This window comes from Eurypyga helias, unplaced genomic scaffold, assembly GCF_000690775.1.
Source record: "Eurypyga helias isolate BGI_N326 unplaced genomic scaffold, ASM69077v1 scaffold31089, whole genome shotgun sequence".
Classification (NCBI taxonomy): Eukaryota; Metazoa; Chordata; class Aves; order Eurypygiformes; family Eurypygidae; genus Eurypyga; species Eurypyga helias.
Window position 1 is genome coordinate 559 of NW_010273203.1, and position 13,881 is coordinate 14,439.

General features: G+C 43.7%; 1 protein-coding gene across 1 annotated transcript; it reads right to left on the minus strand.

Moving 5' to 3' along the window:
* Positions 1 to 1,010: 1,010 nt before the first annotated feature.
* On the minus strand, positions 1,011 to 13,041 carry LOC104515435 (protein RRP5 homolog; the record flags this gene model as incomplete). The annotated part of the gene is made up of 17 exons (XM_010159397.1): positions 12,940 to 13,041; positions 12,228 to 12,359; positions 11,883 to 12,050; positions 10,918 to 11,079; positions 9,970 to 10,093; positions 9,440 to 9,621; positions 8,742 to 8,849; positions 7,980 to 8,186; positions 7,537 to 7,661; positions 6,862 to 6,922; positions 6,028 to 6,174; positions 5,626 to 5,904; positions 4,778 to 4,894; positions 3,882 to 4,082; positions 3,158 to 3,328; positions 2,552 to 2,771; positions 1,011 to 1,163 (listed from the first exon to the last, which is right to left on the minus strand). Coding segments are annotated over exons 1-17 (2,659 nt in total), but the record flags the coding sequence as incomplete, so codon positions are not given.
* Between the last annotated feature and the right edge of the window lie 840 nt (positions 13,042 to 13,881).

Consider the following 13,881-nt stretch of genomic DNA (forward strand, 5'->3'; position numbering starts at 1 on the left):
GGTTTCATTGGTTTATTCGTTATCTCAGCATGTACTTGTTTCGTTCTGCGTAATACAGCACTTTTAGGCTTTAATTTTGAAATCACGACGTACTGAAATTGCAGCCCTGATTTAAAGTCACACTGATGTAAAAGAAAAATTAACAGCAATTTCAGATAGAGCATGCTCCGAGGAACGTGTTTTCAAAGTAAGAAGAAAGAAAAAAAACAAGTAAGCTGGAGCTTGTATTAATACTTCGTCTGTGTACAATATGCTCCGAGGTCCTCAGAGCACAAACTAGACCTCCCAAGATGCTCAACACAATAGAATAGAATGGAATATTTCAGTTGGAAGGGACCTACAGTGACCATCAAGTCCAACTGCCTAAACAATTCAGAGCTGACCAGAAGTGAAAGCATGTTGTTAAGGGCATTGTCCAAACACCTCTTAAACACTGACAGGCTTGGGGCATCGGCCACCTCTCCCAGTTTATACGTGTGCCCAGCGCTACTCCATTCTAGGTTCAGAATCTGGCATTTGGACTTGTTAAATTGCATGTCATCAATCATTTCCCAGTGCTCCAATCCATCTAGATCCCTCTGCAAGGCATCTTGTCCCTCAAGAGCATCAACGGCACCTCCCAGTTTGGTCTCATCAGCAAACATGCTAATGGTGCATTCAAATCCTGCATCCAGACTGCTGAAAAATATATTGAACAGAACTGGCTCTAGGATTGAGCCCTGAGGAACACCACTAGTGACCCACTGCCAGCCAGAAATAAGGCCAAGATATGAAGGGCACGATTAGATTCAGTTTACAGATGGCATAACAGAGGCACAGGTAGGTTTAAGTATCTTCTGTATCATGCAAATGGGTCAGCAAGACATCAGGAAACTAAACTACTCCTTAAGCTCATCCCTAGTCTCATCAGACTCCTCCCATGTTGGTTCCTCAGCAGAATTCATTTCAGACAGAGGTTCTGAAGTACAGGAGTGAAAAAGAAAGCAAGCTGACAAAGAAAAGACCCTCACCTCCCAGATGGTAGCGAGTGGCCGTCACAGTGAGGCCTGTGACACAGCTGCCGCTGAACAGTGCTGAGCCATCCTCCTTCACATCCTGCACAACCAACTGCACCTCCTTCCCAGGCACCAGTTCACAAAGCTCTTGGGCCATGCTGGACTCCCCTAAAGAAAGGGAAGAAAAAGTGAGAAATCAGTTTTACCTATGCTGTTTCTTTGCAAAACAAAGAGTTTTCACATTTGCTCAAGACAGCATGAGCAAGAATTTATAGCCACCTTCATAACAGAAAACAGGGTTTAGGCTCCTGAATCTGCAGAAATACAAAGAAATAGATTCTAAGATTTAATCAAAGTAGAAACACTTTTGTAAAAATCAGGATCTGATGACTCTGGAGAGAACATTTTCTAACCTTATATAAACACTATCACGCAGCATTGCATATAGAAAAAGGTGAAAGCAAAATAGATCAATATTAAAAGTAAAAACCACACTTGCCACTTCACAACTATAGCAAACAAAACATTAAACATTACTAGATATAAAAAGAACCTAAAAAGACAAAGATGAAATTTTATAAACTGCAGTACACACAGTATTCCTAACACTTGAAAAACAGCATGTGAGAAAACCTTTGCTGGAAGACCTGTCCAGATCATGGCTTGACCGTTGGACAGCTAACTTGTCCAGCCTTTCTCATGTCACAGCAAGTGACACTGATGCACTCAGGCCAGTTCCAGTTGTCTGCTATCCTTCCATCACTTCTGAGTATAGAAAAGAACTGACACGATGTCCACTCTGATTCTTATGTGCTTATTGGATGAGGGGAAATTCAGGTTTGGGCATTGGGCAGCCTGTTTTGCTCCACTAGTGTTCTGTGGCAACTCACTCAAGAAATTCACACAGAAATAAATTCTTTCTGGACTTTCATGACTCATTCTTCCACTAAAAAAAACCCAAACCAAAACAAAAAACCAACATAAAACAAATGCCTAAACCTCTGTTGGCACATTAGCTAGGTTTCACAGGTTGGCCCAATATCTCTTGTATCTGTAAGCTCTTTGGAGTTTAACATCTGTTTACTGACCAGAGAAATCTGGTCTGCAGACTAAAGCTCTTAAAATAAAAGAGTATAGAATACTAAAAATTAACCACTGCCACATTAAAAATACAGATAGAGACAATTCTTCATGTAACACATAAGTAAATGATCAAACTACCACCACACACCTCAGCTGATTAACTTCTAGATTGGTTCCTAAAGCAATTATGAATATCCACACCAGAAAGGTGTCTCCAAGGCTGGAAAAAGGCTTTGATTCACAGAACATCCACTCTAACCCTGGCCTTCTTTATTTTCACCTTCATATGCCCTTCAAGGAACTCATCCTTTAGTACCATTGTATCTCGCATCTTCTTTTGATATACGGACCTCACAGTCCATGTCTGAGCTTTCACTTGAAAGAATATGGTTTCCCCCTCTTTTTTTTTCCCCCCTCTCGAGCCCCTTTTTTGCAGTGTGATCCCCTCTGGCAGAACATGTGCAATCTTTTACCTTGACTTCTCAACAGGTTTCTGATTTCTTTCATCTCCTTGAAATATTGATTCAGCAGAGCAAAGCTCTCCGCAGCAGAATCCCCTGAGCTGCACTCTGACACCTTCAAATTGAGGAGCACGCGCTGCTTCTCCTCATCAATGCTCATCACCTTTGCGATCACCGTCTGTCCCACCACAAAGTGGTCCTTGGTGTCCGTCACAAACTTGTCACACATGCTCTGTGCAAAGGAAACAAAGGGGCGAGTGTTACTGAGCTGCTATCAACCACCTGCAGAGCTCTTCAGAAGGCTTTAAGAATTCATGAAGATGTGTAAGAGAAATTAACAAATACTAATGAAAAGCCATCAACCAAAATGAATTACTGAAGTCACATAAAATCCTCGTTTGAACCTTAAGCTCACTTGAATGACATCTTTTATCTCATTTCAGAAGTAGATCAAAACACAAACCTACAAGCAGCTTTTACCCAACTGGAGGAAGCTGTGCAAACACAGGATCCACAGCCCGCCTCTTCCCTCCTGGTTACTGTACCTTTGCTAAAAGCCACCTCTCAGGCGTGGCCGATCACACACGTGCCACACACTGAAGAGAACTCATTGCTTACCACTTTGGGCGCCAGTCCTGTCACACCAAAAGGGAACTCCACAAACACTCCAAAAGGCATCACATTCCTCACGTAACCAGTCAACAACATTCCAGGCTGGATGTCAGAGAAACTTCTCACAACTAGCTCCTCCTGTACAGCAGAAATCACTGCAGACTTTCTGCTCAAGATCTGAACAACCAGTTAGGAAAAATGGGAAAAGATTATTGAAAGGAGCCTGATGCCAAGCAAAACTCTTGGCATTGCTAACCACTGGGCTAGAGCACTTCTTGCAGGTTAGATAGCACAGAGGCTCAAAATCCTGCAATTCCAATTTCTGTCTTGACCTCTCTATACTAAAATTTAGCAACCGATGCCTCTTAAGCTACTCAACATAAAAGATGCATGCTTCACGCTAGCAGAAATGTCAGCTTCCTAATATTTCAGTTCTGATTTTTAGTATAAACCAAGATTTTCCTTACTAAGTTTGTGGTATGTTAACAGCCCAGAAGATCAGGCAATTCACAACCAAGTCCTAGTTCTGATGGGATTCTAGCAGCAGCTGAGCCTCGCTTTTAAGACAAGCAAATAATAATGGCTCTCTGAAGCATCACTAGCTTGACAGGTACTTCCACTTCAGCACGTAACTAGTGTATCTTCTGTTCACAGAGCTCTGGATTCCTGGCAGATGCCTTCTTCCCCCCTCCCCCTGCTTTGTTTGACTGGTTGAGATGGCAAAGGATACGATCCGCTCTCCCTTGGCACTCAGGCACATAACTCTGGGTAGGACATCTCCCTCTTGAAGATAATGCCACAGGAGCTTGCAGTTGGTAACAAAGTCAGAAAGGTGCACTGTGGGAATCCAGGCTGTCACACTGCTTTCATCTTCTAGGATAGAAACCTCTAGTCCATTATCTTTCTTCCTCAAGACTTTCACATCAACCATCTAAAAAGAGAACAAACAGTGATATAAAATCCCAAGTGTCTCTGAAGTCATCCCTTTGGCTGCACAGGGTACCAAATGCTGTGCTGCAGGGGCTCTGACACGGCCTCTCAGCTGTATATGAGAAAAATCTCACATCAGCAGGGCTGAGCCTAAAAAGCATTGCACCGCTGACAGTAAAATAAAAAGCAATCCTCAGCTCCCAGAGAAATCAAGAGCTAGAAATGGGTTGTGAAGTTTTATTTGAAGGGTGAAGGGAATAATTTAAGCAAGCCTAAAACTGTCCTGTTTCCTGCATTAGCAATATCTGCAGGGTGCTGGAAACCGTTTTCAATCCAAAGACAACAGGGAAACGTTTCAAAACATTTCTCTGAAGTTGTCTTCTTCCAGACAGCAAAAGCAGCTGCTTTAGGAGTGAGAACATCAGCAGCATCCAGAAAAGGGCTCTGCATAGGAGTAGGAGCACTAATTGGTACGTCCAGAAGGACTGTCCTGGGACTCCTTTATCAAGACATCTGACAACAGAGATCCTGGTTTTGATCCAGGAGGCCAACCACACAGTAAGAAATGCACATTTAATGCTAGTTGCTGACTACCACCAACTCTTCTTGAAGCAAAGTTGTTCAAAGTGATACCAAATTGTTTGGAAAACAAGTAGGAAAGAAAAAAAAAAAGGGAGCAAACACTGAATTCAATACCTCTCCTATTTGATATTTCACTTCCTGCTTCTTTTTTGGAGTACCTTCCTTTTTGTCCTCTGGGGCAGACTTTCTTGATAACCTGAAGGACAACAAGAGTCTTTCCACTTTAACAACCTGCAGCAATAAAAGGTAAAAAGAGAAGTTTAATTCAGCTGAGCCTCCCGCTCTGTGCGCCACCACCCCCGAAATGAGACAAGGTAATGCGTACACAGCACACTTCTCTCCCACACCTCAGGTTAGCAGGCCAGTGACTGTGACTTAACAGGTTCAACCACAGCCAAACGTCCTTCTGATCACACAGATGGAAAATTCAATTACATAATCATTAAATGACTTGCAAAAAACATGTGGCAGCTCTGTAGCAGAGTTGAGAATAAAATTTACATCTCCAGATTTGCAGTCAGAAATCTTGACCCGAAAATTACCCTTCTCCTTAGCCAGCCAACAAACAGCAAGATTAAAGATGAACAAAAGCACAAAAAAAAAATAAGGCGGCTGAGATCTCTATAAGCTTGCCCACAAAAAGACCAGAACTTGGTGAACAGCATGGTTCCTAGAGTGCCTGGTTTAAGATGTGCAGGCTTTGAAACAAACAGGAAAACCAGAATAATGCAGAGGCAGAAAACCTTATCCTTCTGATTCTGCAGGCAAGACTTAACTTCCTCAGAAGAAATTGCAACCTAGAACCTCGAACTTGTACTGAGATCGCAGGAGCTCAACCAAGTGCCATCCTATATCACATGTCATGGTGCCTCCTGCACACCAGAACAAAGAGAGCCTAGAAATAAAGACAGCTCTGTAAAATACTCAAAGAAAAGCTGCCCCTTTCACACCCTTTCAAACACAAGGCATTGCATAGGTACATTAATTACCTGGCCTTCAAAGAAGACTTTATCTGGACAAGATATAGGTTCTGAGCTCAGCTCATTCTTGGGTACCAGACCTTTGACATCATTGTAGAACTTCACAATGCAGCCAAACTCCCTCGCACACACCACAAAGCCGTGTGTGATCAGACCTGGTTTTGCATCTTCGTAACTGCAGAGGACTGGAAGCTTTGATTGGATAAGGCTTTTCTTTACAGTAAGGATCAGCTTCTTTCCTGCAGGATTGCACTCTAGCACCTACAAGAATCGAGTACAAGAAGGTTCCAAAAGCATGTCTGCCATTACCTGACCAATCCAGCTGCTAAATACTCAGAACAGAAGAGTGCAAAGTAGCCAAAGACCCTCTCTGGCAGCTCTCACCCGACACTTGACTTCATCTCCTATGCTGTACTTCTTCTCAGGCTGCTTCAGGATCACATCAGCAAGATGCATGGATGGCACGAGCCCTTTAATCCCATCAGCCACTTTCACCTGCATCCCAATGGGTTTCAGAGCAAACACTTTGCCCTAGAACCCAAAACAGGGAAAAGGGTCAATAAATTCAGCATGAAATGCAGACCACGCACAGGTAGGAAACAGCTAAGACACTGCATCACCTATTATCACCAAATCTAATCACCCTCCAAACAATAAAAACTTAGTCAAACCCACATGCCACCCAACCAATCTGACCCATGAACTTTTATACATTCCACAGGTTGTTTTACTGTCTCTTTTCCTTAAGCATAGGCTACTTCTGCAAAATACCTATTGACTCTGGCAAACCAGAATTGTTTCCACAGACACACCCAATACAGTCATGACTCAGACGTTAACAATGATCCTAACTGATAACTTTCTACCCCCTCAGCTGATTGTGATGACAGACACACACACTTTTGCTTTGACTGTTTTAGTTTCTTGCACTCAAGCCTTACTAAACATGTATTCATAGCCACAAACAAATGGCTGACTGTGGCTAAAAGTTGATTGCCTTGGCAGTATCATGAATGGAAATCTGAACAAAATGGGGAACGAAAACTATCACACCCTGTTAATCAAATTATGCAAGGAGAGGTTTTTCTCCTCATTTTTGTATCACTAGTCAGAATCAGAAGTGGAATATACGTATTAGGCAGAGGAAATGCACACTGGTTAGACCACTGCTCTAAACAGAACTGCCACTAGTGCTGTGTCAGTCCTGCAGAAGCTTACCTGCACCACATCCCCTGCGTGGATATCTTGGTATTGCAGAAACCGTGCTTCAATAACCTGACTAGGAAAGAGACACAGCCAGAGACAGAGATCAGTCAACTTGAAGGAAATCCAGGATAAGAGGAAACAATCCCCTCTTTGCCTTGTCCCCATTATCCCACACACACACCAGTGCTCTACAACTCCAGAGTTCTTGTGGTTTACTCTAGCTGACCCACCTCCCAAAACAGCTCTCTGGACATGAAGTTCAGGGAGGTTCACCAGGCTGCATTCCAGGCGACAGCCACACAGTTATGGCCACCAGCCATGGCTCCATGAAAGGGAAACCCATCACCTGCATTGCTTAAAACCACACAGATGGAAATACTAAGAGGGAGGAACAAAATGGGCTGCGACTTGGAAGATCAAGTTGCAATTTCCTGTTCAGCTAGAGTCTTCTGACATGATTTCAGCAGAATTAATCTAGCCTCCCTGTGCCTCAGTGCACCAACTATACCAAGGGTGTCCCAACTCCCTATGGTATGGGGAGAATATGCAAGATGCCCAGACAACAGATAAAAGTCAAAAACCTCAAATGGCAAGTTCCAGTTCAGCAAAGCAATGTAGTATTTTCCACTCTTGACCAAATCCTTCTAATCCTTCAAACAATTTTCCATAAAGGTCTATGAAACTTACTGCTTCAGAGATACAATACACATCTCATCCATTAGGCTGTAGTCAATGATCCGACATTTATGTTTGCATCCTGACTTAAACATCCCAGGTTTGAAGGATTTTCTGTTTTTTGAAAGATGTTTCAACTAGAAAAAAAAAATACAATTTAGTGTTTGGAAAATGGAAGCATTGATACAGACCTTAGGCCGAAGTGGTAGCATCTGACAAAATCATTCCTCTAATGCACACTGTGCAGGTCTCACCAGTTCCTCTACAACAACCCTCCTACATTCCAACCTGAACAAGAGAAGGTATGATTTAGCAAACACCTTCCCCACTGTCTTAACTTTGCTGTATTTGTCTCACAAAGAACATAAAGGTAGAAAATAAAACCTCCTCCTAGCCTCCTTCCCCATGAGGCTAAGACAGCTATGGAGGACTTCCCTCACTGCCATGGTACTCACCCGTGCAAAGGCAAGAGTGCCATCATTAAGCTCGAAGATGGCACCAAACTGCTTGTAGAAAGCTTTCACTGTCGACTCCTCCACCACTGCCCCCATGCGATCACTGGAGAGCTGGTTTGGAGATCCCCCAGGGTGGAGGAAGGCCTGCCGTAGGGTAAGCCGCACCACCTTGGAGGTGGGGTGGACAGAGAGGATGCAAGCTTTCATCTGGAAGAATGTAATACATTCATTAAACACAAGTTTGTAAACCAAAGAGGAGAAAGCCACATGTCCCATGTTTTTAGACATTATGCTTGGTACCTTAACTCTTTACCCATGTACAAGCCCTTCCCAGTATTGCTAAAAGACATCATTTCAGTTCTAAGAGCTTCACAGACGAGGGATTTTTGCTTCTGTCTGTTGTTTATGGGCTACTCTGGTACCTGACCGCACAAGAGATTTCCTATCACTTGCAAGTCTCTCACGCCTCCCAAATAAGCCCACCATTACCCCAGGAATGGCTCTGCTCTTTACAGCTCCAAGGCAGCCATAATAGTCATTCAAATAAAAGATGAGAAAAGACAGCTATCAGCACTAAGATTTCAGAGATTATTCCACTGAAACCTGGTCTAGTGGAGGGTGTCCCTGCCCATGGCAGGGGGCTTGGAACTAGATGGTCTTTAAGGTCCCTTCGAACCCAAACCGTTCTGTGATTCTGTGAAACGTTGGAGAAGAGATATTGCAAGCAACATACCAACTCCAGCCACCTGTCACCCTCCTTACCACTTGATCTGGAGAATAGTTCATGGATTTCTCTTGGTCCATGTGCATGAAATCCACAATGCCAGTGAAGGAAGACAGAAAGCTCAGTTTGATCCCCAGTGGGGCTACCTAGAAAGGGGAAGGAAAAGATGCTGAAAAAATTTGTGCTTGATTTTCATACAGCTCAGAAACAGAGAGCAACTCACCTACTTCACAAAAAGGCACTGTCAGTGCTAATCAACAAGCACATCACAAGAAACAGGAAATCCACCAACAAATCTGCTTTCTACATTGTTTTGCAAAAACAATCCTTCAGTTTTTTAATAATGCTGGGTTTACTCTGAAGACTACTGCTAACCTGTGGGATATTTTTCCTAGACAAGGCCAGAGAAGAACAAAACGGATCCTTTTCTGCTTCAGGCTTCATCACCAACTCCAGGCGGAAGCATCACCAACAGCACAGAGATCAGACCTTATGTGAATGACATGTCCAGCAGATAGCAGTAAGAAATGGTTCCTGGAGAGGGTGGTGAGGCACTGGAACAGGTTGCCCAGAGAAGCTGTGGGTGCCCCATCCCTGGCCGTCTTCAAGGCCAGGCTGGATGTTTGCTATTGTAAAGTAACTGAGCCCAAGCACAAAGTTTTCCAGGGCATAAACTTCCATCACCATGTCACCTGTCTCCCCACCTTCACCAAGACTCAAACAAACCAGAGATTACCTTTTGCACTCGAGCTTTCACCACCAGCCCTGGCAGTAAGTTACTGAGCGTCCAGTTCTGTCGCTCTGTGGCAAGGGATGCAGCAACCTCTGATCGCTCAATCGACAAATGGACCACTCTTCCCTTGTTCTTTACCTCCACAATGAGACAGTTCAGGTTCTGGCCTATTTTCAAGTCAGACCCTGCAAAGACAAGTCACAGCATAAAACCTCCACCAGGAACACTCATGGATTCCCTTCCACTTTTTCCAAAGCTTTTTCAGAGTTCTCTCTCCTTTAAGAAGTTAAGACTCGCAGTTCAAGTGAAGTCTACTGCCAGCAGGGATGGATGGACGTGGAACAGTCCAGAACAGCCATTCAGAAAACAGGCTGAAACCCAAGGGCTTGTTGCAGAGCAGTCACAAAACTGCTGTTTTCAGCAGCTTACAAAGACTCCACCTTCACCCAATCTCATGAGATGCACTAACACCACAGCTATAAGAGTCTTTAATCCACTTTAAGCCCAGCAACTCCTCCTGCACTACTACTTACCCTTCTTGACCACTTTGATGTAATTTTGGGCTTTCTGACGAGGCAGGAAAGCGTGAGTCCCGCTGACACCAATATCAACGAGGTAGCCATGGTCTTCCACACTAGACACAATGCCAGAGAGCAACTGTTGGGAGGGAAGCACTGCAATTCAGTAATGTGATAAAACAGATGGTTCTTCAAAGAATGCACATCTAATAAAAGATTACCAACCCAAACACTTGTTTGATGCGGACAGACAGAACACTACATTCTTTTTTTATTACACAGCTCATCTGGCAGCGAGGTCTAGACTCTTCTCTCATCCAAATATGCACATATGGAATTCACAAACCAGTAGGGAAAAAATCAGGATGCTCAAAAATAGCAGGTGCTCTAATTCTTCATGGAAAAGGTGGTGAGGCACTGGAACAGGTTGCCCAGAGATGTTGTGGATGCCCCATCCCTGGAAGTGTCCAAGGCCAGGCTGGATGAGGCTTTGAGCAACCTGGTCTAGTGGAAGGTGTCCCTGCCCGTGGCAGGGGGTTGGAACTAGATGATCTTTAAGGGCCCTTACAACACTAACCATTCTGTGAGTCTGTGAGTCCCTTCCAGCCCAAACCATTCTATGATTCTATGATTCTAGATGCTGGCATGTGCCTGCAACCATACAGCTGGAAACATAAAACCTAGAGACCTCTGCAAAGCTGGTTAAATATCATTCTCTGCATAAATAACAAAGAAACCTACTAAGAAGTAAGTTATTAAATAACTTGTCCAAAGGGATTTCATGAGTGACAACCTGGAACTAAGACCCAGTACTTCCCTCTCCTCCCAGGTCTCTTCCATGGAGGGAGAAGCTCCATGTTCTTCCCTGATACCATGCAAGGATAAACAGAAATGTCCCCCCTACGCACTGTGCAAGAAGCACCCCCAAAAGCCTAGAGGCTGTGACAGACCCAGAACACGTACCATGCCTGATGCCAGTGCCAAAGCATTCAGACCCTTATTGACTTTCCTGGGGTCGATCGATAATTTGATGCTCCGACGTCCGTCTGCATTTTTCTCAACACTGGTAACAATGCACCTGACCAGTGTCCCTGGAGAATACATGTCCGAGAGCGAATTCAAGTCCTGCCCAGCAAGACGATCAAGTGAGAAACAAAGATTTTACAGTATTAAACAATATAAGAAGGCCAGAATTTGTTATTGAAGTAGATTTTGAAATCAAAACCCCATAGGCAAGCCCTGTTTCTCTGTCAACGCTACAATAAAAGGCAGGAAATGCCACAAACACCAGAATCTCAATAAAGAAGTATGGGTAACATGGTGTCATGTTAGCAAGGCCAGTACGCTTTGCTTAAAAAGGCATACAGTGTGGGCTGGAGTCATGCAGCTGCAGCTGAGGAACATCTACAGCGCCAACAGTGACCCTAGCCTCACCTCTCTCTTTAGCAGGGAAAAACACCACCAGCGAAAGGCTAGCATACCTGGCAGATCTCATATTCCGCACCACTTTGGGGACATTCATGGAGTGCTGACACCAGAAGGATGGAGTAATAGTTTACTCCACCCTCTTTCTTTCTAGCAATCGGCATTATCAGGAAATTGCAAAGTTTGCCTGGAAAAGCCAGTTCCAAACCAAGGTCAGTCCACATTAGCACTATGCAGCAGCATGTTGCATGTGACAACACGCAATGAAATTGCAAGGACCGTGCTCATCTCCATGCCCTTGAGAAACACTTGCACCCTCACATTATTTTATAATCACTTCCCTAACTTCTTCCCATCACTGCCTACGGGCAGGGATCAGTATACAGCTTCAGCAGCAAACAGGCAACACAAATCTCTTCTGTTCAACAGAAGAGAGGTTCTGAGGTATTATTAACACTCCCCACCTCCCAGGCACAATTTACAGCCCCATTCCAAGGCCTCACCTCCAGGAGTTCTCCTTGGGCCACCTGCTGGCTCAGCATTTTGCTGTAGGCATCGCTGATCTGCGTGACTGGCACAAATCCTGAAAGTCCATTGGGCAAGCTGATAACTAGCTCGTAGTCACTGACCTCTTTTATACAACCAAGGAGCAGCATCCCCTCACAGAGTGCCTAGGAAAGCAGGAGGAATAGCATATGGTGGATATCTTGGCAAGTCAGTGACAACAGGATGGTAAACACGCTTTTGTATCACACCACTGATGTATTTTACAGGTTTAGTGAGGAAGAAATGCCATTTTTATGTAGGCCGGAAAAGATGTACACAAAATTAAACATTTATACACAAACCTCAATTGTGAGTGGTTCAATATTCACAATGCTGTCTTTAGCAGCAGGTTTTTTGTCTGCCTTGAATTTTTTCTGCTTTCCTTGATCCCTCTGGCTCCTTTTTCTTTTCTGGGATTGTTCTTCATGGTGAACCTAAAGTAAATCATAAGCAGAAAGAAAAAAAAAATAGCGGATAAAGAGACGAACTTCGCACTAAGGCAGAAGCAGGCTGCCAAGAATAAAAGTAGAAGAAAATACTAGGATTGGAGGAAAAAAAAAAAAGAACAACCTTGGTAACTGCTATACATCTACATGCAATCCTTCCAAATTATCTCCTTTTGGACTGAGGCTGATCATCTATATCACTGTGAACCTTGGGAATGGAAGAGAGCGGCACTAGTGATCTGCACTCTACTGACAGAGACCAAATGCAGTCTCCATCCCCCAACGCTAGCCTCATTGCACAAGCACCTCGGGATAAGATGCCTGTAGGAAGTTTAAAGGCTAAAGCCTGATTGATAATTCTGATTGCACTTTTTCTGTCACCACATTCAACATGCGTGAGACATCCGGGATCTTTAAGTGATCAGAAGAAAGGTGTCACCAGTTATTTCTTTCTGGAAGTCCCTTCTATAGTTTACCATAGAAGTAAGGGATGGGAAGGATTGCAGGTCATACTCTGACAGCAGAAGAGCTCTGAGAAGAGTTAATCGAGAACACTCAAACAACATACATCAAACAAATTGTCCCGCTCTAACTTTGAGTTGGGTGTTTTTCCCTCTGTGGGTTTTTTCTGGATACCCCCTCGAGGAAAGTTTTCTTCTGTGGATGCCATGCTTGCACTTCTATAGGACAAATGACAAAACAGAGATTAAATGTACAATTATTACACTTGTTCCTCCCAAACACTGAAGAGACATGAGAGTGAATTACCCCCACACTAAAAAGGAATTCAGATAGCTACTTCACGGTTAGTCAGTGATGAAACAGAAACTCATACCCAGATGTATTTAACAGTTGACTACCCTGAAGTGTTGCAACGGTCCATCTAAATATGTGCATCCCTAACACTTTTTCTTGTTGTCCAATTCTACTTAAGTATTTACTAAGGCATTTAGATGCACCACACAGACATTCATAAAGCTGCTTTAGCTGTATGTTTCCTAAACAGATCTCTATTATAATCAGTGGACAAGCTGAAATTACCAGCTTCAGTCATCAAGGAGAAAGCTGTGAGTGAAAAGTCTGGCCTGCATTTTTACTTTCTGGATACCACCCCTAAAGGTTAAGATAAATATGATATACCCTTGTGTAAGGTATACCTCTCTACATATACTTAATAGGCATGTTTAACCTTACTACGTTTCAATTAGTAAACAACACTTTAATTATTAGGTGACGGTTTGCATGCTATTTATTACTTTAGCCAACAGTACTTCTACAGAAATTAGCGCTGAAACACTATGTTGGCAAATTCAAAGTAGCCTGCTAAACATATAAAACTACAAGTACGAAAGGATATAATAAAATTGAAGCTTATCGAGGCACGTTTCATCCAAGGGCTCGCTAAGCAGCACCTTCCACAGCCGGCAACTAAAGCGGCTGCACAGGCCCCCCCACACCGCTGGAGCGGGCAGGGCTGGAGCTCTGCCCGCAGAGGCCTTACCTCCCCCGG